The sequence below is a fragment of the Pectinophora gossypiella genome, chromosome 15 (assembly GCF_024362695.1).
Source record: "Pectinophora gossypiella chromosome 15, ilPecGoss1.1, whole genome shotgun sequence".
Taxonomy (NCBI): domain Eukaryota; kingdom Metazoa; phylum Arthropoda; class Insecta; order Lepidoptera; family Gelechiidae; genus Pectinophora; species Pectinophora gossypiella.
Genome location: NC_065418.1, coordinates 2,575,625 through 2,601,826, shown reverse-complemented (window position 1 = coordinate 2,601,826; position 26,202 = coordinate 2,575,625). Strand labels below are relative to the sequence as shown.

At 38.4% G+C, this 26,202-nt stretch overlaps 2 protein-coding genes across 2 annotated transcripts; both read right to left on the bottom strand.

Moving 5' to 3' along the window:
* Positions 1–2,915: 2,915 nt before the first annotated feature.
* On the bottom strand, positions 2,916–16,085 carry LOC126373130 (alkaline phosphatase). Its single transcript, XM_050019152.1, has 9 exons — positions 15,933–16,085; positions 13,870–14,072; positions 13,175–13,367; positions 12,737–12,897; positions 12,114–12,327; positions 11,430–11,563; positions 8,663–8,861; positions 6,722–6,952; positions 2,916–6,125 (listed from the first exon to the last, which is right to left on the bottom strand). Exons 1-9 carry the CDS (start codon positions 15,997–15,999, stop codon positions 5,965–5,967), a joined length of 1,563 nt encoding a protein of 520 aa, XP_049875109.1. The 5' UTR covers positions 16,000–16,085; the 3' UTR covers positions 2,916–5,964.
* A 5,475-nt stretch (positions 16,086–21,560) lies between these two features.
* LOC126373240 (odorant receptor 4-like) lies at positions 21,561–22,901 on the bottom strand. Its single transcript, XM_050019303.1, has 3 exons — positions 22,538–22,901; positions 22,246–22,401; positions 21,561–21,787 (listed from the first exon to the last, which is right to left on the bottom strand). Exons 1-3 carry the CDS (start codon positions 22,604–22,606, stop codon positions 21,728–21,730), a joined length of 285 nt encoding a protein of 94 aa, XP_049875260.1. The 5' UTR covers positions 22,607–22,901; the 3' UTR covers positions 21,561–21,727.
* Between the last annotated feature and the right edge of the window lie 3,301 nt (positions 22,902–26,202).

Genomic DNA, 26,202 nt, shown 5'->3' with positions numbered 1-26,202 from the left:
TGATTTGTTTGATTTAACAGTATCTATAATGTATGCACTAGGTTAAGTACCAACCTACCTACACAATTAAGACACTGATGTTGATTCCAGCAGATACCTCTTAAATTTATTTTAAGTTAAAACTATTTTTTTATCCGCCGCATTTTTGTATGGTTTGTCCGGGAAAAATACCTCATTCTTACCGCCGCTACACGCTTTACCTAGAAGTGCGAGCGAGACGGTCAGTCTGCGCGCGCTCCCTCTTACTAATTACGTACGGTGTTGGTCTTCCCCGAAGGGCAAGGCAAAGGGAACTATGCCCATACAGCCATGTTTTATGATTTTTTTTCTTGATGATGAAAGGTGATGACGATGAATGATGAAACCTAAGCGTTCCCTCGGAGCAGACTGCTACTCCGAACTCCAAACGAATTAACTCACAAGTCCGCATAAACATTCGAGTTATGAAGCGGCTTGTTGGCAATCGAAAATAGGTACACTTCGTTTATTAAATATTCCGATATCACACAATATATATAATTACACTATCGCGAATGTTTTCCGACTAACTTACTGCGATTATTATTAACCACAAAACTTTATTATTTAGATTATTTAATGAAGAAAGCAACCGTCCCGTTTCCGTTCCCGCCAAAAAGCCAGATTCTGTGGAGTTTTGACACGTTACATGATATACATGTCCAAGCTGTCAATTTTATCTTTTGATAAGGAAAAATGAGGTTGGATTACAGTCTTTTAGCTTCAATGAGAGACTTTCCAGATGAAGTCCTTGAAAATCACATAGATGACGTTGTTGAGTTGAGTTCAGAATGCAAGCTGGAAAGTCCCTCATTGGCGTGGATTTGTTAAAGGATTCAACACGTAAAGTATGCATGTTGCCAAATACAAAAATGTTTTTTTTTTTACAAAATAGCTACATCGGTTTCCCGCCGTGATAAACGTTTACCGTGACTGTAATTTAAATGTTCCACTTTTCGGCCAATGGTCTTGTAACCAAAGCCGCAATAAATTAAAAAAAAACTGTAATTTAATCGAGCGTGTCACGCATGTTAGGGGAAACGACAAAGATCAACAATTTTATCACGTTGCGTAGAAGGGCATGTGAGGGGAATCTGGCACAGCGCCCGATACGACTTGGTGCGGGACGGAAAGATACCGTTCGCATACGTGATATTATTCTTTGTTTTATGATTAAGGTATGTGGCTACTTATCGGGCACTGACTGCGCACTTATATCAGTCAATATAAGTTTATTGGTAGAGATATATAGGTAAGTATATTGCATTAATTCTCGCCTAACCTCCGAAATGGGGTTGTAGGCATATAAACGTTTTTATGACAATGTTTATTTTTTTCTACAACATTACAAAACAACACTTTACAATTCCGGGATGGATCCCCACATATTTTAAGCTTACTTCACAATTAGGTAGTGTCCATGTTCAATTATGAAATTTTGATTTTCACTAAATAAAGACAGATGTAAAGGTAACAAAAAACGTTTACTTTTTTCTATTTTTAAATTATTTTTTTAAATTTTAATAAAGAAAAATGTAATAATAAGTGCGACATTTTATCACGTTTCTATGACGTTACAATGTGCTTTTTTATACCAGTTCCTCAGAACAATAACTAAAGCATAGAAGGAAGGCTAAAATAGCAACAGAACTCTATAATTCTGCTCTACTTTATCTTACGGAACCGGCGTAATGTTAGACAAAGACGCATATACAAAAATTGTTTCGTAATTTCGTAGGTTGTCACAAGTTTTTCATTGCCTAGTGTTGGGTTTCACTTTAGTATATGTCGATAAAATTAAATTTACTTACAATTAATGTCGATATTTTTTTTTTTTTTTTTACAAGATTTATTTTTATAGGACGCAATTATCTTCTTCTTGATGAAAGGAGACTCTGTCTCTGATAGGTAAGTATCTAACCATTTTTGGATTATATTGTCTGGTTTATATTAGTTTGGAGCTGCAGCTCACATTCAGGAAGGAAATAAAATAGCCAACTGTTATCGTTTCATCGGTAAGTATTTTGTAATATTCGAATTTATTTATGATGTCATCCGCCGTGCACTGGTGTTGATCGACGTGCCGTGCAAATTGGAACCGCCGGGTCTAACCCGCACAGACGGTAAAAGGCCCGATGGGCTCACGCTCATACCCTAGGAGAGGGGGCGTGCTTTATTGTGGGACGCGATCTGCGCTTGCAGGGCCGGCTGCCGAGTGGGCCGCTACCCAAAAACTGGCGAAATATGGGAATTTAACACGGACCCACAATTTTGTCCCTTTTGCCGTCGAGACTTCGGGTGTGTGGTGCTCGGCCGTAATTACCATTTCATCTGTCTGATCTATAATGTTCAATGTAGGAATAGCATCGTCTCGAAGACGTCTCCACTTCGAATTAGGAACACACATAAATGAATCCGCAGTAAAATGTTTCGAGCAAATACGGCTGTACTTATTTGGAATAAAAAGAAAGAAAGTGCATTTCTTCGAGGCAATGACGTCATAAATCGTCCGAAACAGACGTATAAGGCCAATGTATGTATGTATTTGGAATCCAATTTCGTCTATTAATGCGAATTATCCATTCTTTCTCTTTGTTATCGTCTACAGGAAATCTAAAAATTAAAAGTATCGATAATTTTAGTACATCACTATGGACAATCAACATAACCTCAAATCAATTCCGTATTCATCGATGAAACGTATAATATAATGGATATCTCAAATATTTTATGCTACAAATCTATTCAGCAAAACATATTACTTTCCTAAAATTGTTCAGCAGTTCACATTTCACTAGAAAATTACAAAAAACTTACCGATGAAACGACAGAAGTTGTTGGCTATTTTCTTTTCTTCCTGAATGTGAGCTGCAGCCCCATACAGTGTTGCCAACTTTATTTTCACCAGCCCACCAAATGCGGCCGTGCAAACCACCAGAAACCACTAAAACTGAGCGGTCTCTCGAACCACCAGAATTTCACTAGATAAAATACATACATACATACATAAACTCACGCCTACTTCCCACCGGGGTAAGCAGAGACTATAGAATCACTAGACAACCCAAAGCCGAATCAGTGCAATCAGATCGTGGGATGTTTTTCCCCCTCTTTAGCGCCGCGTCGTAGGTAATAATAATAATAATAAAAATATGTTTATTACTCTCACATCAACACGATAATTGGTAATTAACAATAAAACAAGATTATGATACAGTGGTTGGTGAGAGAGACTGGGGTCTGTGAGAAGCGTTAGCTTGTAGTACAGAACCCCAGGCTCCCCCCTCGGATGATTAGTGTCTATAGCTACTTATTTTATGTTTATATAACACAAATTAGCAGAGATGAGATTTGATGATACATAAGACAAAATTTTTTTTTTAAATTGTTTGTGAGCGTATGCGCGTGCGTGTGTGTGTGTGTGTGTGTGTGTGTGTGTGTGTGTGCGTGCGTGTGTGTGTATTTGCATGGGCGTATAATAGTTTAATTATTAATTTATAATAATATATTTAGCTTCTACATTATTAATAGACTTTTACTATTGCACTGGTATAAGTAATGCTTCAGTACAATCATAGTTCAGTGACATGAGCCATGTCTTCACAATTTCTTTGCATTCATACATAGAAACTGGGTAAATTGTAATGTATTTGCTAATCCGGTTATAAAGATAGGGGCCAATTGCGTAACATTGTCTTGCGGCTAGAGCAGTCCTGACCGGGATTGTCTGAATAATTCTGTCTTTCCTACGCAAAGATGAAAACTTACGGGGATCAAATTTGGACGATGTATGGGTTCGTAAGATTACTTGTAAAATGAATAACTGCCTCACCGTCAAAACTTGACACTCAGAATATAGCAGAGTTGTTGGGTATCTGAAGTTTTTCCCACTCATTACCTTTATGATAGCCCTTTGTGACCTTTCCAGAGTTAGAAGAGTGGTTTTGTGTGTACCACCCCAGGCAGCAATGCAGTAGCTGAGAATTGACTGTGTTAGTGAATAGTATACCATTTTTAATACAGTATCTGACGCAGCATTTCTCAACTTCTTAAATATAAAAATTAATTTCCTAGTTCGGGCACTTAGCGCCTGTATGTGTGACTTCCAAGAAAGCGTTTGGTCAATGAGAACACCAAGATACTTAACACTCTCAGTATGGATTAAAATTGGACATGAGCACATGCAGCCTTGCCGGAGGTCACACTGATGAGCCTTAATTTGAAGACTTTGCTGAGTAGGTATGTCAGTGCTAGCACCAGAAAAAGTACTAACGTAAGTAGTTTTATCAACATTAAGTGTAAGTAGATTCAAAGACAACCAATGCATTACCCTATTTAAAGCCACTTCTGCGCGATTTTGAACCTCTGTCCAAGAAGACCCTTCCACAATAAGTGCTGTGTCGTCTGCGTAGGTGACTATAGAACAGTGCGGGATAGAGAGCAAGCATAGTCTATTTATATAAACTAAAAACAATGTTGGGCCCAGGACACTGCCCTGTGGGACACCATATTTCAGAGAAACTGAATCACTCAGCTGACTCTCGATTTTGACACACTGACTTCGATTCGATAAATAGTCATGAAATAAATTCAAAGGGGAGCCACGGATACCAATCTCTTCCAATTTTTTTAGAAGAATGGGAACAGAGACAGCGTCAAAGGCCTTTTTCAGATCTAGGAAGATAGTGATACATTTTTTTCTTGAGTCAATATGCTTGGCTATGGTTTCTGTAAGATGTAAAACAGCATCTTCAGTGGATTTTCCTTTACAGAAGCCAAATTGATTATTGGCAATTATGTGATGTTTTTCAAGATAATTTATTAATCTGTAGTTCAGTAATTTCTCAAGAACCTTTGATAGAGTAGTAAGCACTGAAATCGGTCTATAATTGTTGACGCTGCCTCTGTTTCCAGTTTTGTAGATGGGGTGGACAATAGCCCTTTTAAAAGCATTGGGGAAAATCCCTTGTACAAAACACAAGTTAAATAAATGAGCGAGGAAGGTAAAGACGTGCTAGAGACAGGGTAAATTATTCAATTATTATTAATAATGATTCCTTAATAATATACCATATAATTTGCACTTAGCAACTGGATCACCAGTGCTTTCGACTATTTGCAACCAATCCCTTAAAACTGGGTCACGTAACCAACAATCACGAAACTTTTGGGTGTACTGTGGCTTAGGCATCTTGATCTTACTCAATCTGAAACTTATTGTATGTATTATGTACTAATAAATAAACTATATTGGTTCTTTCGCTCAAGTAACTCATAAACCATATTCGGTTGTGTTAGTGGTTAAATTCGTCACTTACCGCTAACTCTCTAATCTAATCTAATCTCTAATCTAAAGGACTCTAATCCACTAAAAAATCCACTAGCCACTAAAACTAATATTTTTTCGCCGAACCACATGTCTAAACCACCAGATCTAGTGGAAAATCCACTAAGTTGGCAACACTGGCCCCATACCACACAAGACATAATGTCACAGAGTCGAGACACTCAATTATTTGATATAAATAAAAGTTTCTTTCCATTTATTTGGAAAAATATTGTTAAATTATCACTTAAAACAATCTGAACACAAGACACTCGTAAACAAAGTTCACGCGACCGTGTCAAATAGTTCGGTAAATATAAGTAAAATCTTCTTATGTATGTTACTATGTATTTGGCCGAGTTAAAATGAGTCCAATAGGTCCAAATGACATTTCATGTTGTGACAACCTCGGAAAAAATGAAGCAAAGAGCGAATCATTTGTCCTTTTCTCACTCATAGTTTGTGTCGTAAGCTAGAAGAGAGCCGGTTTATAGTTTCTGAATTCTTATTTTAGCCTTCCTTCTATGCTTTAGTTATTGTTCTGAGACCAGTTCCAAAGTAATTTCGTGTTTTGACGTTTAGTAAAAAGTAATTGATTTGACTACTAAGTGGAAACTAGTCTATGAAAAAATACAGTATAATAGTAAGACTAGACAGAGTATAGTACTGGCAACATTGGATGAACTTTTGTTATAATACGCGCCAATTTTGGCGGCGTACGATACCGCGTGGAACACGTAATGTTGCTCGTGGACGTTGTGGAACAGGTGTGCGTACGGACCTGAAATTAAATAACATTATAGGACACAACGGCATAAAGAATAATACTATGTAAAGAACGGCAACTCTCCGCTCCCCACCAGCGGCTGAGCTAGGTTTACCTCACCCCCTCGGTCTTACTTTAGTCTTCAGGCGTCAGACGTCATATACACAGATATACGATACAGCAGTGTCTGTGTAATACGAGGTGTTTTGTAAGAAGCGTCCGCGGTGTGCCAACAGTCTTCGTGGTCTAGTGGTCAGAGCGGCTTACGATCTGGAGGTCCGAGTTCGATTCCCGACGGGGACACTGTTGAAATCACTTTGTGGGACTGTACTTTGGTAAGGACATTGCCAGCTTGAAGCACCTGATTGTCCGAAAAAGTAAGATGACTACGTGCTTCGGAGGGCACGTTAAGCCGTGGAGAATGCTCGATAAACCCCTTAGGTTGATTAAGGGGAGGTCTGTGCTAGCTGGGCACAGGCCTCCCCTTATTCAACCGGAGGGGGTATGGAGCATACTCCACCACGCTGCTCCAATGCGGGTTGTTGGAGGTACTTTACCCACTTACTTACTTTGGTACCTACTCGGATCTATAATAAGTATTTAAGTCTTACCTCTAGCATAAATAGCTACATCACCACCCCCATGTGAATTTTCATCCAACGTTATGGCAGCAATCTGTTCGTAATCAAAACTATCGATGTCTTCTTGACTAGGGTCTCGTCTGGTTACTTTCGTTTCGTTGTTTTCCGTTGTGACGTAATAGTGGAACGATCCAGGGCCTCCTGTGCTGTATGATAGTGTGGTGTAGTTTAACAGGTCGTGAGGCGATACTGAGGCTATCCCTGGAAAGGGAGGGAGATTATCAATTACGGACTTTCTAGGCTACGCAAAAAACAATATGGCGCTGTACAGTCATGAGCAATATCGTGTACCCACTTTAGAACCCCGTCGCACTATCATATTTGACATTTAATGAGACTTACGGTTTTATTTGGCAAAAAAGTTAATGTGACATGGTATCAAAGTGTATACATATTAGTACTCGTGACCGTACAGATTTTCCTTCGTTCAACCTTCTAATTTCATGGATAACAGACTATGCATCTTTTATCTTCGTTTTTGGGGATATATTATGACGCTTTGTATTACAATCAGGCACAATTACGTCTTCCGCCCATTATTATTCTGATCAAAGTAAAGAGAAGCAATATAGGTAGCAACATAATTCTACACATCATCGTCATGAGCCCATTAACGTCCCCACTGCTGGGGCACGGGCCTTCCCTATGGATGGATAGGGAGATCGGGCCTTAAGCCATCACGCGAGCCCAGTGAGGACTGATGGTTATTAACGACTGCTAATGCAGCCGGGACCAACAGCTTAACGTGCCTTCAGAAGCACGGAGGAGCTCGAGATGAAAACTTTTTTTTATTGGTCACCAATCCTATGACCGGCCTTTGCGAAAGTTGCTTAACTTCAACAATCGCTGCGCCACCGAGCTCCCTTTTTTTCTCCCATTCTATACATAAAGGAATAATTATGTACTTACACGAGTGATGAGAAAATAGGTAATAATCACGTTAAAGCTGTACTTTTTTTTTTTGACTTATTGTAGATTTGCCGCAGATGGCATTAATTACTTGGCCGGACAAATGGGGAGCGCTGAAGGCTCTCACCCGGCACAACGTTTAAGACAACAGGCCTGAGGGTGCCCAGTTGGGCGCGAACCTCGGCTCAGGGCGTCGTCTGAGAGGAAAAATATTTGAAAGAATTAATCGACCCTAGTGGGTCGATAGCGATAAGCGCTAAATGAGGGAAATCGTCGACCACGCCGGCGGGGTCGGTATCGGGGACCTGAAGTGTTTGGTGTCGCGAGCTGATTGGCTGCCTCTATGGCTCTCATTCTTACCGCGCATTGAGACTAAGTATTGTATAATGTTACAAATGTTATTGACATATAATCACTAATTGTACTGTACTAAGTAATAGTCGTTCTGTTTTTATATTAGGACCGACCTCCGTGGTCCAGTGGTTGAGTCTTGGGCTCACGATCCGGAGGTCCCGGCTTCGAATCCCGGTGGGGACATACCACAAAAATCACTTTGTGATCCCTAGTTTGGTGTTAGGTTTGGGGTGTTAGATTCCTAATGGCTGTGAGGGCTGGTTATCTGAGGCGAAGGCTGAGATTGAAACGTCCAGAAGTAGGCAAAATTCACTGAATTTAATTAAATTCGTACAAAAAATGTTCACATTACAGTAGTTGAATCGAGAGCAAGAATGGAAGGGAAGTGTTGTCACACTAAAAAATATAAATTTAATGTTGGGGTTGCCAACATTTGGTTATGACATAAAGTAAGATGATCCTGTGCTTTGGAAGGCGTTAAGCCGTTGGTCCCGGTTACTACTAAGTGATGTAAGTATGTATTTACATGAGCCATGTCAGGGGCCTTTGGGGGCTCATTATAACCCTAACACTAGGGTTGATGGGGTTGGTAATCCACCTCACAACCCACACGATAGAAGAAGATAGTAGGACTAGGCGAACACTTACCAAAAATGTTCGTCCCTCTGAGAGGATACCCGTTGATGTTCAAAGTGTGCGTGTGGTCGCTGGTTACAATGATCAGAGTGTCTTTCTCGTCAGTGAGGTTCATGGCAACCTGTACAGCGTCTTCCATTGCTGCTGATTCGTTGATTGCCTTCTTCGCCTGGCCGCGGTGGTGGGCCATGTCTATGTTCCCACCTTCAACCTAAAAAGCAACATAACATGATCTGACGAATACTTATATTTTTCAATAGGCTAGTTTCCAACTAGTCATCAGTTACTTTTTACTAAACGTCAAAACACGAAATTACTATGGAATTTGTATGAAAAAGCACTCTGTGACGTCATAGAAAAACGTGACAAAATGTCGGACTTATTATTACGTTTTTCTTGATTAAAATTCATAAATAAGTTTAATAGAAAAAAGAAAATGTTTTTCGTTAGTTTTAGATGTGTCTTTATTTAGTAATCAGAATTTCATAATTTATCTTGAACCTAGTACACGACCCAATTGTTGGTCTAACAAAGTGTAAGTACTTAGTTTACCTTGCGGTGGATGTATCTGACTACCCCAATTGGGATGTAGTCGTGAGCTTATATTGTGTTATGTTTATATCCTAATGAGCCTAGAATGTCCCGGCTACGTTCCTCAAAAACAATATAGATGGCGCTGTAGATACATGTTGTTCTTCAATCAATCAATCACATCATCATCATCATCAGCCGTACGACGCCCACTGCTGGGCATAGGCCTCCCCCAAGGATCTCCACGACGATCGGTCCTGCGCTGCCCGCATCCAGCGGCAAATCAATCAATCAATAATACTTAATTGCACAACAACATATACAAAGGACATAAACATACAAATAAAACATAAGCACAATAGGCGGCCTCAATAAAGGCCAAAAAAAATCTAATAAAAAAAATATTTATTTTTATTTTTATTATTATTATTTTTTAATTTTATTTATTATTAAATTTAATCTAATTTTATGGACAACAGACGTGCATATTTCATCTTAGGCGATTCTCACACTGCGCCGCATGATGCAGCGTAGCGCGTGGATGCGTGTTCTTCCGTTGCTTGTAAGTATCTCCGTTTGTATAGAAAACACGCACGGTCTAACACACAGAAAATTCATCCACGCGCATTCATGCGGATGCATTTTCTGTGTGCAACGGAAGAACACGCATCTACGCGCTACGCTGCATTATGCGGGGCAGTGTGAGAATCGCCTTAGTTTTTGGGTATACCCTTTTTATGATACCCAGGCACAATTACATCTTTCCATTATTGTTCTGAGCAAAATAAAAAGAAGCAGTGAAATATACTTCTATAAGTACATCATCATCATCATCATCAGCCCATAAACGTCCCCACTGTTGGGGCACGGGCCTTCCCTATGGATGGATAGGGAGATCGGGCCTTAAACCACCACGCGGGCCCAGTGCGGATTGGTGGTTATTAACGACTGCTAATGCAGCCGGGACCAACGGCTTAACGTGCCTTCCGAAGCACGGAGGAGCTCGAGATGAAAACTTTTTTTTTTGTGGTCACCCATCCTATGACCGGCCTCTGCGAAAGTTGCTTTACGTCAACAATCGCAGACCGAGCGCGTTTACCGCTGCGCCACCGAGCTCCTCAATATAAGTACATAATGTGATTCAAATATCAAGCAACCATTATTTTTATAATTATGTTTCTGCCATTACAAAGCTGTTAAAGCTGTACAACGCCATCTATATTCTTTTTGGTGAACGTAGCCTGGAAAGTCACTTATAGGAGTAGTCAGAGATATGTCCAATAGGTATGACCGTCGCATGAAGATCTAAGTAAGTACCTACACCTCACCGAGTTTTCTGTTAGACCAACGTGATAGGTGGCGAAAAAGAAAATAATAATATTTTGGTAATAGGTAATAGGCTGGTTTCCAACTAGTCAACTAGTCAAATCAGTTACTTTTACTAAACGTCAAAACACGAAATTACTATTGAATTTGTGTGAAAAAGCACATTGTGACGTCATAGAACAACGTGATAAAATGTCGAACTTATTATTACGTTTTTCTTGTTTAAAATTCATAAATGAGTAAAATTTAAGAAAGAAAACGTTTTTCGTTACTTTTAGATGTGTCTTTATTTAGTAATCAGAATTTAATAATTTATCTTGAATCTAGTACACGACCCAATTGGGGTGTGATTGTGATAGTTATACCACGTTATACCTAGATATCCGGAGGAGCTCGGTGGCGCAGCGGTAAACGCGCTCGGTCTGCGATTGTTGAAGTTAAGCAACTTTCGCAAAGGCCGGTCATAGGATGAGTGACCACAAAAAAAGTTTTCATCTCGAGCTCCTCCGTGCTTCGGAAGGCACGTTAAGCCGTAGGTCCCGGCTGCATTAGCAGTCGTTAATAACCATCAATCCCTGCCCACTGTACCTGCACTAACCATGACGCGGGCCCAGTGCGGATTGATGGAGGCCCGACCTCCCTATCCATCCATAGGGAAGGCCCGTGCGCCAGCAGTGGGGACGGTAATGGGCTGATGATGATCCGGATTACTTAAGTGTGAGCAAGACAGACAATCCGCGCGTGCTCCTTATTCCTTAGCGGCTTACGGCCATTTAAGACTAAAGTAAGACCCAGAGGGGGTGAGGTCGGTGCCCGAATTGGTGCGGGGCGGAGATTTACCGTTCTATATCTAGTATCATTCTTTATTCTATGCGACGGGCTCGTGTAGATTTCAAACAAAGGAACTACTTAATTTACCTACCATAAGGAAGAATCCCTTCTTGTTTTTCCTAAGAACTTTGATAGCAGCTTCAGTCATTTGCGAAATGGACGGACTTCCCTCTGGCCCTGCATCTCTCTCGTGTTCATATCTTAAATGGCCATTGGCGAAAATTCCTGAAAAGATACAAAACAAGTGAGGCTTTGTTGAAAATGTGACAGCTAGTACATATAGCTTAGGGTCAGCGCAGACAAAGGTAAGCCCATCAAAGTGGTGATCTCAGATTATATAGGTGGCAAAAGACTATATCGCAAACCGAGAACCGATCATATATTGACCTGATGATCTTCAAATGACTTTTGAACGCAAAATAAAATGATACTGCCTGTGATCCTTTCGCCGCTTTCTTGGTCTAGTTATCCTTTGGGGCAATGATGTCATATTATAAGTTTTACCTAATATAATGATTATCAACTGCTCAGCGGTGAAGGAAAACGTCGAAAGGAATGCGTTTTGCAGGTAATAGGGTTGATTTTTACTACAGGCAGTCGCTTAGGTAAAAGACCAATCAAATCTTCAGGTAAGGTACCTAAGCGGACCTCGTGAAAACGATATAACGCTGGAGTTGATGCTGATGATAACTTATGTCCAAAGAATATCCACCTTATCTCTTGAGTTTTTTAGGTTTCTTGGACTTGCTACTAAAGTCCAATCTAAATACATTACCTAGTAGATAATCAGTGTTTTCAATATCCAAATCCTGTAGTTCTTTGTTATTGGAAACAACACTGCTGTTTAGACCTCGATTCCTCTTGTCTGTTTTATAATCTTCTATGAGATTTCTTCCGTCTTGGCGTAAGCAGCCCCATGCGTTCAGTGGATCTGATTCGGTACCTGTAGCATTGGAAACCAGACCTTGCCTTCCTCCGCCCATGATAACCTGAAAATCGTATCGAATCATAAAGCCCTGTGGTTCAGTGGTTGAGTGTTAGGCTCACGATCCGGAGGTTCCGGGTTTGAATCCCGATAGGGATATACCTAACACAAAAATCATTTTGGGATCCCTAGTCTGGGTACGGCATTGTTTGAAAGTAAGATACGGTAAAAACGGTTGATCCCGGATTCTACTGTCAGAGGCCTTTGGGGGCTCAATGATACATTGGTGAGGTTGATCTTCCACATCACAGCCGACACGATAGAAGAGAAGAATTAAACCGGATTAATCGTGGAAATTGACACATGTCGCCCGACAAATGTCGTCTACCAGAGACGAGGCTTCAGTGTAATTGCATAACTAATAAATAGGCGATCACCGTATGTCAAAAAAAAGAAGAGAAATCAAAACTCACCTGCAGATCCTTTCCAGGCCAGTCTTCCACCATTTGTCGTGCAATGTCTTTGCAGGTGGACCCAGCAGGCATCGCAGCTTCGCACTCCCAACTCCTGTGAGCGGTGTGCGCGTATATGGGACTTGGTGTCGCATGGGTCACACGCATCGTTGTCACTAGTCCTGGAACATTACATGGTTCCATGGTTAATCTCAAGAGTTTTGCTGATGGTGAAGCTCAAATTCTGTTTTAAGGTCTTAAGCTCCAAATCCTTTTAAAATCCTCCTGTTTAACTTTTGTGCCTGGCAATCTGGACCTAAGAAAGTTCTTCTATCGTATGGGTTGTAAGGTGGATTACCAAACTCATCAACTCTGGTGTCAGGGTTTTAAGACTCATTTAATTGTCGTGTTTAAAAGATGGAGCTCCTAATTCGATAATATTAACTGTTTAATCCTTACCTGCGCTCTTCCCTGCTTCCAAAGCGAAGCCAGCCAAGGACTTCAGTCTGGCCTCTGGTCTCAATGAAGCTTCACAGTCAGTCTTTTGGACAGTGGCATCAACGCCTATAGTCTCCTGGTTGACCTTGACTCCGGTGAACATTGCGGTGGCGGTGCTTGCTGAGTCTGGCACCATTTTTGTGGCGGAATAAGTCTGGAGAGATGGAAGGAAGTTATAAAATTATCAACACCAGCCTATATTAACAATTATTATACATAAACGTAGTCCTTAATTGGGTAGGGCACAGCCACAAATAATCTAGGACCATTTCAGTTACTTTTGATTCTTTTGATACCAAGTTTTAAGACGGATTGTTTAAAATGAGTGTAGATTGTTTAGTTTCACCACTCGTAGACTGTAGTAGAAAACGCTGACTGTTTTGCCACTTCGCATAAAATTCACTTTAAGTACTTACAAAGGTTACAAACACATCCAACAATAAGAGAAAGACCGATGAATATAAAATTACTTAGTTAAAAAAGTAAATGCTTAATTATTGATGTTATTTGTAACCTTTTTTTAAACGTATTTTTATGTTCAATATTCAATATTCCATATGTTGTAATTGTCAATATGGATATCCTGAACCTAATGGTGTTATTTAAGGATCAGCCCATCGCTCATATCAGTTGTCCATCATGTCAAGAATTCTGACCTTCAACAGTCCTACATGCGGGAACTTTTCATAGGCCAGTCTATGGCTCTCCCCCCCCTTGTATATCCTGGTGGCGGTCACAGTGTTGGGTCCCATGCCGTCCCCCACAAACAAGATCACGTTCCTTGCAGTACCCAGGTTCCATTTCACTTGCAGAGCTTCTTCTAATTCTTCTTTGGCTAGCCGCTTCCAGTACTCTTGGTCTGAAAGTTTAATGCAAATGAAAATTGTTTACTTTTGGTGTGAGGTCATTAACCGACTTGAACGCCTTGGTGTCAGGGTCAGAATTTATTTATTTACATTTCACGACTTAACGGTGCAGAAGAATTGCTATTGCAGAAGAGAGCAGTTCTAGCCCAGTTGGTAGAACGCTTGCCTCTCACTTTGAGGTCGCTGGTTCGAATCCATCACATGCCTAAACCGATTGTCGAATTTGTTTTCGAATTCATGTTAGGATCATAAATTATTATCACGTACTCCACCAACCCGCACTGGAGCAGCGTGGTGGAGTATGCTCCATACCCCCTCCGGTTGATTGAGGGGAGGCCTGTGCCCAGCAGTGGGACGTATATAGGCAGTTTATGTACTCAGCGGTGAAGGAAAACACCGTGAACTCATATTCTCGAGAAATGCATTTTCGGAGGTATGTGACTTAGCCTGTATTGGGCTGATTTCCTCTCGCGGGTTGGAAGGTCAGACAGGCAGTCGCTTCTGTAAAAAACCGGACCTATCAAATCTTCAGGTTAGGTAAGAGGACCCAGGCTAGGAGATGATGATGACCGTGCAAAATAATTAAACCGCGACGCGTGTCTTGGCGCATGTACTCGTACCGACTATAATTATACTTACTAAGCACAAACCTAGGTAAAATAGTTTCTAAGTAATAGCACTTATAAATAAATAAATAAGTACGTACCTACTTTATGTTATTTATTATCAAGAACGGAAAAAGGTAAGTAAGTACTTACGTCGATAATAAATCGAATTAAAAAATAAAATAAATAAATGTAACTAGATACCTACTCCGCCAACCTGACTCAGGACGTCCGGTCACCATCGTCATCTAATGTTATTTAATTTCTAAAATACGTTCAATACTTATACCAATTTCTAATATACCTTTTGACTATTGCAATAACATACCATTTATTCTTAATTTTCAGTTTCATATAGCCAATGAATTCCCCTTTATAATTTCTGCTCTTTTGGTGAATATTCGTATGAATATAATTATTTTAATTATTATTATTATTTATTTATTTATAATTGTAATTTTATTTTTTTGTTGTTAGCATTAATATCGTGCCAAATAATCATAAAACCATTTTGAATTATAATACCAATTAGTTATGATATGTAATTCTGTAATTCATTCATTAATTGGTATTATTGTAAAATAATTTAAATAAAATATTTTTTATAATGGTTTTTTTTAGGTGCTTTTTCGATAGCTTTACATACTAATTTGTGTAAATATTGGGCATTGTTACCTATATTCTTCATAAAATATTTATAATTTGAAAGATTTTAAGTAGAAAAATCTTTACAGTTTCAATTTATAACGATTATAATAAAGGTGGTCCTTATACGATGCAAATACTTAGTATAATAATTACCTGCGAAACTATTTGCAAAATATAAATTATATATTTAAGTATACCTACTCATCTTATTTTACTTTACTGCAATAAATAAAAAAAAACTCTTGAGTGTAACAGAATTGATTACCACCATACCGTCATAATTTAAATTATTACTCTGATAAGAATTAAATTGTAAAACCACTGTTTAATCCTTTGCAGTATTTACACTCACAAGGTTAAAGATAAATTATGAAATTCTGGTTATTAAATAAAGACAGATCTAAAGGTGACACAAAACGTTTTCTTTTTTATATTTAACTTATTTATGAATTTTAATAAGGAAAAATGTTTACTTTGTCACGTTTTTCTATGTCATAGGTTGCTATAATTTCATATTTTGACGTTAAGTAAAAAGTAACTCATTTGACTAGTTGGAAACTACCCTATTATAACTTAAAAGTAACTTGTCACTAAACTTACCGGTTTGTAAACAGAGCACGACTTGTGACGCGACGGCCAATGTTAGCACTACACTAAATAGCCACATCTTCACTACACCACAGACTATACTACAAATGTCACTTCACTACACTACATGAATCACTACAGATCAGCTACAATGACCTTGCTAACGATTTCTGTAGTCTACATAGATATGGTAACACTGGATAGGCAATATGGAATCAGAAATAAATATTTAACTTCCGAAGTAGAGTACGCGCCACGATAGAAGGCCCGCGGATTTAAATGGAACTAATTGATAAGTCATAATAATTCTGAATCCAGACCTACTGCGACACTAGCGCCGCGCCGTGGCCGCGGGACTTCTTCGTGGCGCAGATTCTACATAAAGAATATGGGATTAAAATAAAACACCGCATGTCAATAACGCTCATTAATTACATACAGAAGCTGTATCAACAGAGTTCCGGGATGGGTATTGGAAATGGAAACATAATCGGTCATTATAAATAATTTTGAGATTTTTTAAATTTCGAATTACAAATTATTGTGATAATATACGATATTTTTGTGAAATAAAGGTTTTTGAATATTTTATTTTTACAAAAAAAAAGAATTTCGAATTGTCTTTTAAATAATTATTATGATTAATGACGTTGCATTGCGCTGCGATATCTACCCTCCATTGTTGAGTTCATCCTTTGTATGCTGGTACGGCACCCTCACGGTGTGCAAGTTCAACTCGCACTTGACTGAATTTATTGTTAGCACGGTACCTCCTCTGCGTGCCTAAAGCTAAAAATATAACGATGGTGTGAAAATTCCAAAGGGAAATAATTATGCCACCGATTCGATGAAGAATAAAAAGTAGAATATTCTCCTTTTTACAAGTCAGTGTTAATGAACACAACTAATATATTTGGAACTTTTTTTGACGTGACTTCTTGTAGATTTACCGCAGATGGTATTAACTACTTGGCCGGAAATTTTTGGACCAACTAGATGTCGACATAATACTTGCACACATATCTACATGATCATCCATATTTTCTATTTGCTACGATCCTGACACATCACCACACCTACTGATGTAAGTAAGTAGTCGTTACATGAGCCATATCAGGAGCCATTGGTGGCTCAACAATAACCCTGACACCAGGGTCGATGAGGTTGGTAATCTCACAACCTACACGATAGAGAAGACCACCACCTTCACCGAAATCTTCTAGCATGCTCCCCGGTTTAGTGTACTCATGACCTGGTCTTTGCTTAACACTTCCAGCACGCTCAGCAGTACAGCACCAGCAGTATGTTCGAATTATATCGAGGGTTTATCTATACGGCTATTGGTGGAATTCCTCGCGGTGTGTTCGTCTTGGCTTCTCTTGAAACATAACAGATAGTAGGCCCAATCACCTCAGAACAATTACCGTTAAAGCTAAACGAGCTATTCTCATGGAACATGTACCTAATTCAACAATAACGTGCGTGCCTCATCAATTACCATCGCAGAATTGATCTTAATTAGTTACTCGGTACAAGTGAACAAAAAATAAGAACGAAATGTATGCGGAGCGCATTCATAATAGCGCCAGTTAGTGAGAAATTGAGGAGCAACAGGTTAGCTTGGTATGGGCATGTAATGAGGAGATATGAAAGGCGTATATGGGGACAAAAGTTATGAGTATAAATTTTAATGTGGATGGATATAGGAGTAGGGGACGAAAAAGGTGTGGATGGATTGTGTAAAAAAAGGATAAGTCATCATCCTCCTGCTCCTATCCCACTCTAAGTGGGGTCGCCACAACATGTATTCCTCTTCCATTCGTTTCTGTCGGTCGCCATCTCAGTACTCACACCTTTCACACACATATCCGTTTTTACACAATCCATGCACACTTTCTTGTGCCGTCTCCTACTCCTATATCAATCCACAGGTGTGTCTACCGAGATGACGACTGACAGAAATGAATGGAAGAAGAATATATTTTGTGCCGACCCCATCTACAGTGGGATAAGGGCAGGAGGATGATGACGTAACCTTCTTGACAAGTTGACACAATCCATCCACACTTTCTTGAGTCCCCTACTCCTATATCCGCCTATGGAGCCGCGTGTATAATGAACGAATTGCTCCTGCGCAGCCGCTCGCATGATGCCTACTCTCGTACTTGTTTACGTGTTTACTAGCTAGTATGGTGTGATGTAATTGTTTGCAATTTATTATTTCTTTGTAAGTGACCTACCCTTTATAAGTTAAGTTGAACAACTGATTGCTAACTGATGTTTAGATTATATTTTGCGTTGAGACAAACCCATGTCGGGTTTAACAATGCTTCTTAGCGTTTAAGGTATTATGTTCATGAATTTCTTAATATAAAAAAAATCCATCCACATTTATACTCATAACTTCCCTCATTACATGTCCATACCGTGCTAACCTGTTGTTCTTCAATTTCTCATTAATTGGCGCTAGTTGACTTTTTATGTAGTACTTATGATAAAATTAGTACTTATGATAAAATTAGTTTTTCGTGTAGATTATATTTATATTTTTTTTTAACCATCCAAACGTAGCAAACCCTAACTAATTTAAACTTTGTACCTAGTTTTTATCGCAAACTTGATTGTTTATATATGCCCGTATAATTTTATCAAGATGTAGTTAAGGCTTATGCTGATTATGATAACTTTATATCAGTAGGTACTTTTAGTGCAGTGAGGAACTTTCCAGGCTACGTTCCCCAAAAAAACAGTAGATGGCGCTGTAGGTACAGTTTTGTCTTCGTTTAACCTTCTAATTTCAGGGATAACAGACATTTATGCAACTTTTATCTTTGTTTTTGGGTATAGATGATTACCTTTTACCAGCTGGGTACAATTACATCTTCCACCCATTATTATTCTGATCAAAACAAAGAGAAGCAATATAGGGAGCAACATAATTCTACACATAATGTGATCCAAATATCAAGCAACAATTATTTTTACATATGCTTCTGCCATTACATTGTATTTTGGAATAATTATGTACTCGAGTAATGAGAAAATATGTAATTATCATGTTAAATCTGTACAACGCCATCTACTAGCGACTTGTATTAGGTAAGTACATAATTGGCTCTTACAGCTATGAAAAAACCGCACCATTTCCCTATAATGATGTCATTATTGTCTGACACAGACTTTTAAGGCATATGATGACTAGGGACGTGAGTATCTAAATACAAAATAGCACACGGTAAGTACACATTGGTGCTAATTCCTGCAGACGCAATCTAATTTTATTTTAAGTTATACCTGTCATTTTCTTATCCGCCGAAAAGGAAAGGGACGGGTAATCGACAAGCATAAAATTTATGGAATACACGCAGAAATCTAAAACAACCGTCTAAAAATCTTACATCGGCCAATAACCCGACAGAGTTAAGTAGACAGCACGTTAAACGGATTACATTACCAGCGAGATGCCTAATTTATTCGCCCGGGTTATTCATTCGTTTTAAAATTAACTTGTTGACAATCATCCGTCCCATTCCTTTTCGACAGATAAGAAAATGACGGATATAACTTAAAATAAAATTAGGCGGTGTCTGCAGAAATCGGGGCCATTTTTTGCGTCTATCTGGGCTGTGGTTATGAGGACCTAGCGTATCCAGTTTATTATAATTTACAGGTCACTGACAACCGGTTGCCCAATATGCCTGACTAAACAATAAGTAATAATAATAACTCCAACGAGGAACTTAACAGTATACGTTCAACAAAAACAATATAGATGGCGTTGTACAGATTTACCGTGATAATTACATATTTTCTCATTACTCGGGTACATAATTATTCCAAAATGCAATGTAATGGCAGAAGCATATATAAAAAAAAATGTTGCTTTATGTTTGGATCACATTGGCCCCGATTCCTGGAGACACCGTCTAATTTTATTTTAAGTTATATCCGTCATTTTCATATCCGTCGAAAAGGAAAGGGACGGATGATTCACAGCTCTTAATTTTAGGAAGAATGAGTAAATGAACGTGTCGGGTTATTGACTGATGTAAAATTTTTAGACGGTTGGTTTAGATTTGTGCTTAAAATTGACGTGTGTTCCATAAATTTTATGCTTGTCGATTACCCGTCCCTTTCCTTTTCGGCGGATAAGAAAATGACAGATATAACTTAAAATAAAATTAGATGGTATTTACAGGAATTAGCACCATTATGTATATAATTACGTTGCCTATAATAATGGGTGGTAGATGTAATTGTGCCAAGGTGCGTAACAAAAAGGGTTTTCTTACGCACAAAAATGTGTAAGTACCTAAAAACAAAGGTAAAAGATGCATATTTATGTCCGTTATCCATGAAATTAGAAGGTTAAACGAAGACAAATCTGTACAGCGCCCTCTATAGTTTTTTTGGGGTATGTAGTCTGGAAAGTGCATCATTAAGCACGTCTTACTGCCTTTGTATTTATGCTAACGCTTGGCAAAATTGTACAGGCAAAAGTACTGATACTCATTTTTGTCTTCACGGACTACTGCCTTTGTTTATATCTATGCCAACGCCTGCCAAAATAGTACCAGCAAAAGTACTGATACTAATTTTTGTCTTCACGGACTACTGCCTTTATATCTATGCTAACACCTGCGAAAATTGTACAGGCAAAAGTACTGATACTCATTTTTGTCTTCACGGACTACTGCCATTATATCTATGCTAACGCCTGCCAAAATTGTACAGGCAAAAGTACTGATACTTACTCATTTTTGTCTTCGCTTTGTGTGCGAATAAAAAACATGATACATTCAACTGCGTATTTTCTCGAGTACCTATGTCGGTACTCACGCCCGTAATATACGGATTACGGACGTGAGTTTGCATGTCACTTTGTATTGAAGATAAAACGTTTAACAGAAAGAAGGCATTGCTTTTACTATATCTAATTAAATACACATTAATAACTGTTTACAACATTCTAAAGAGACAATTGGGTCGTTAGTGAAAGTAATTAACATACCTGCAATGAAAAGATAAGATAGTACTTATCTATCTTATCCTTTATAAATTCCATTGAATCGTTTTGGGTTGAGGTATTGAAGAAACACAAAATAAATTATTGATAAGCTTTGCTAAATGCTGATGGAACTCTCTCAAAACCTTGCCATCGGCTTGCAGCTCAGGGTGATGGATGATTGTTTTAAATAACTAGCTTTTGCCTGCGGCTTCCCTCGCGTTAAATTCGGGGTAGCACGATGCCCCTTTCCTAACGTTCTAATGTTTAGCTTGCTACCTTATAACTGCGAAAAGTCCCATATAAAATTTCAACCCTCTTTAAAAAAAAATGCACGACTTTTTTATGAGTCAAAACTCACAAATAGTCCGCATACCAATTTTTTGCTTTCTGAATTGCTCAAAAGCAGTAATCGGATATTTCGCCGTTCATTTATAAAATGCTAATCTAGAAATAAAAATCAGTCTAAGACGACCAAAAACAAATTCTATTTATGAATTAAAAATATAAGTGCATATTTCTATGCGTCTGCTGGAACCAGGTCCAAAATGAAGACGTAGCCTGAAAGTCTTTATACCAGGACAAAAAATTAAAAAAAAATGAATTAAATAAGTAACAATGAGTAAGTACGGCGTTTGACCGCTTTTATTGATGACGTCACAGTACAGTGATTCCATACAACTCCAAAGAAAACTTTCGTTTTGACGTTTCGTAAAAAGTATCTTATTTGACTAGGTTGCCAAGTAACCAATTACAAAGTACTCGGGGTTGATTTAAATCAACCCTGCGTGCAACCAGTGACTTATTCTTCATTCTGCACGTTCCGAAGTAATGTATAGAAGGAGTATGCAGAATTAGCAATCTGAAAAAATTTAATATTTTTGATAGAATAAACAATATAATATAGCGAAAGTTTAGGAAGAGGTGTAAAGGTGCATGCACGCACCCAGACCCATTCCGCACACGCACACTCCTCATCAGCTATGAAAAATGTACAAATATTAAAAAGATGAGTTAGGTACTAATTTATTTCAAGTGCAGTTTTCACTTGCCTCGACCGTCATAGACGGCGATACGGACCATCTATTACGTTGGGGTCTGGGTACTTAGTTCATCTTGCGATGTATGTACCTCTGACTACCCCAATTGAGATATAGTCGTGAGCTTATAATAATAAAAAGATAACACTTTATTGCACATACGTTTACAAGCTTATAGGATAAGTTATATTAAGGTAAGCAAGGTAAAAAAGGCCAGGTAAGGCAAGGCAAGATAAGGTAGGTAAGGTACGCTTATGTTACGTAAAAAGATCACACTCACCGAAGTGAAAGTGGTCAGCATCAGTGGGAATATCTTCCATCCTGTAATGGAGAGTGGTTTGCGAGCTCTCTCCACGAAGAGTCGCAGACTTGACGCGAAGCGACGTGGGCGGGAAGGCCAGTCACAGTTGTAGATAGTCACGGCCAGCTGGACGCTCTGAAACGGACATGGATTTGGCAGGGGCGAAGATGTCACACACACACACACACATAGACACACGCACGCATGCACGCACGCACGCACGCGCAGTCGCTCACACACACACACATGCACGCACGCATGATTTTCTTACCTTGTCAGTAATCTGATGACCAAACCAGCATGGAATGAGGATTTCTAATACCATAATCAGTATGTACATGGACAGAAATACGAAATAAGATGGAGTCAGGGGCTGAAAAATAAAGCAGTGGATTAGTGGTACCCACAGCCAACACGCTGCATATTAAGTCCAGGGTAGGACTCGCTGTGGGATTCATATCCACGAAATATCTCATATCCCTACTTTAAACGCGGTAAGAACCCGTTATTATGTGTTTTAATTGGGATCCATACCTCTGAATTTCATTTATATACTTAATTACGAACACTGAACAATTTACAAAAAAAAAAACCATCCATTCCGCAGATTTTTGGTGCGAAGGAGCACTAAGCAATAGTCATTAGCGCAGAAAGGCGCAATGAAGAAAAAATAATTATGACAAGGGAGTTCAAGGGCGATTATTGTGTTAACGAGAGTAATAGACTGAATCGGATAAAGTATTTTCTTTCTTTCACTTGCATGAAGGTTTTTATACTCACCAAAGTCAGTCTAAACAGACATACACAGATGACGTAAGCAGCAATGTTAAACTGAATAAACAAGGTGATACTAAACGTATCCTCTATCAAGGAACAGAAACTGAAACAATAAAATGATAATAAAATAATTACTACAGCAATAAAACTGGGGGAAATTGTTTACAATGCAGATGTCGGGGATTCTTTAGGGCCGCGACTGTCAGGGGCCTGTTTAATAAAACTTACAATTGTAAATTACAATGACAATTTGATGTACATTGCGGAGTGTGTGATCACGAATATTTTGCAGTTTCATATTAGCTACGTAATGTACATCAAATTGTAGTTGTAATTTACAATTGTAAGTTTTATTAAACAGGCCACTGGTCTCCAGCCTGTCATGGAATGATATATTCGAATTAATTTTGATACTATTTTGTCTTCTGTTGTTTTTCTTTCGGTGCTCTCTTGCATAGTCTTACATTTTGGCTTTTCTCATAATAATCCTCATAAAAGTCGATAAGAAAATTATCACCTTCTTTCCAGCAGGTAATAGGTACTTTGTAAGTCTAAACTTGAATAATCGTGGAAGATAATAAATAAATCAATCAAATAAGGTCCTTAGCCATTTTGCAAACGATTATGACAATTATCACTGTCACTGCCGATTGTCATGAATTCATAATTAATATATAGGTAAGATTCATTTGGACACAGACCTATGGGGTATAACGTAGAACCCTTGCCCGGGGATATGGGGTGAGGCGGAGATAATAGCCGGAAGGGGCAAGTCACAGAGACTGTAACCAGGAACCTGACAGAGGGCAGCAGTAACTGTCAGTACTATTCAGAGGCAGAGGACAGGAGTCCTAGTACGGTTTTGAAATAGACTACTCTGGGCGTCATCTCACTCGTGTCAGACAGAGTACTGTTGGGCGGTAGACAAGAGAGAAACCACTGGCCTATTTTTACCTAAAAAAGTAGCATGAAGAATGCTACACGAGCGTGGCTATTAAAGTAAAAGTTGAAGATTCATTTACCTAGTTTAGGCATCACAAAATTCACAAAAATAAACATTTTATTCTTTCTTTTGTAAGTAGTGAAAATAAATTACGTCTTATCTCTCTTATAATTGTTGCAGTTTGGCCCAGAGCCTTTACAATTGCATAATCCTGATATTAGTGATTGACTCCCTTTTCTCGGTGGTTCTTCTAGAATGTTCTATTCGTAGGACCAACGAGAATAGTCTTTATTGATAGCCCTACTAAGCTTCAACGATATGCTGTAAATATATTTCTGATTATAACTTACTCAGCTACTTTGGTATAATGTATTATATTTTGCTTCAAATTTTCATACAGCTCCTCTTCAAAATTTCCCGTCGCATTTTCCTCTGATGTCGATGGTTCCTCATTCCTCTCTGTTTTACTTATCTCTGTTAATTTCCTCAGTTTATCATCTAAAATCTCCAACTGTGCTATAGTCAAATTCATAAGGCCTAAGAAAAAACTATCGACGTTCACGTTATACCACATGTTAATGTGAATTCCAATAATCTGGTAGAAATAAAGAGGATAGATGAGTTTTTGACGCCATTCCTCTGATATGAACACGTAGCTGCATACAGGGAGGTATAACTCATGGCCAAGGGTGAGGTTAAGAATAAGAGGGACAAAGGCGTGGGACAGATTGCTGGTAACGGACGAAACCGCGAACATTTTCCAATAAAACAAATTCATTTTCTTCGTATTTCTTATAATATTGGTGCCGGTCTCGGTATTTGGTTGAAACATATTGCTTTCCAACGTCGAAAGGATATTACCAATTTGGTCGTGTAACATGAGAAATGTGAAGACTTTAGAAGTAACAGATATCATGGTGAAATAAAGGATCATTTCTTCAACTATCATGTCGAGTTGTCGCTCGATGAAGAAGAAATTTAAGGTGAAGAGAAAGTCATAGAGAACAGAGACGAAGAACACAAAGATTTTGCAGTAGTACTTGTAGTACGGGAACTGATCGTCGCTTCGAGCCCAGATGGCGAAATATTTGAAGAATTTCAAATGTATATTGAAGCAATCGATTTGGTACACCATTGCCAAGAATATTTAAGTTAAAATGCTCATAAAGATGTTGTTACTATTGAGATTTTTTAACAAAGACACAGAAAGTGAGAAAGAGATATTTTCCTCCAAAATTGAAAAGGTACAAGATGATGCCAACAGAATAAGATTTTAAATAAGTACAAAGAACTATTCCACAAGGAACCAAAACTCTATGTAAAAGAAGTGAGAAAATATATTTGTTTATTGACTTAATAAGTGGGGAAGAAAATTGTTTGCAATCTGAAAAAGGTGTTAACTCTTTCATATATGGATGCTAAATGGTTATAAGACAGGGTCGCGGTCAGTGCGCATTTGTCCTACTTACATGAGATTCTCAACTAATTACTTGGCATGCGTTTCTTCCCAGAAGTAATTTTCAAACAATCAGGCTAACATGCATACATGCATGCACAACGTGATAAAAATATGTCGATTCTGACGATATGAAGTACGTCGTTTTGTCAATTGATACTAATATTATTATGTGAACCCAAATAAGTCATATTCTTGTTAGGGTAAAAAACATACTTATCGATTTCGACAAAATTGAATCGATTGATAATTTTATCATGGCGCGCATGTTAGCCCTGCTCGAGGTTCAAAAGACGACATTGCAACTGTTAATTTAAAAAAAAAATTTGCAATTTGACATTTGCGCATGTAAAAGTAAATGCGCAATGCAAACAAATATCAAATAGCAAATATTGCTTTCTTAGATAAATGGTATAAAAGCCCCCAGCAATAATTACATTTTATCACTGTCACTGTGACAGTAGGATTGTCATAAAGAGACATCAATTCCATAAATATGTTTTTAATCACTGTCATAAACATTAGCAACTTGGCTAAGCTTGACTTGGCTTAGCTTGGCTTTTTGAGAGATTTAATTTTGTCATGAACTATCTCGCTATTGATATATTATAATATCAAAGTATATTAACGTTATTAAATTGGCAAAGGCCCCAGGTATTAATAGGGAAAACAAAAGTGACAAAAAATATTGATGATACGAGGGGAGGTCAAAAAGTTCGCGGAATGAGGGGGAAGGGGGTCGAAATTAAACACGAAACTA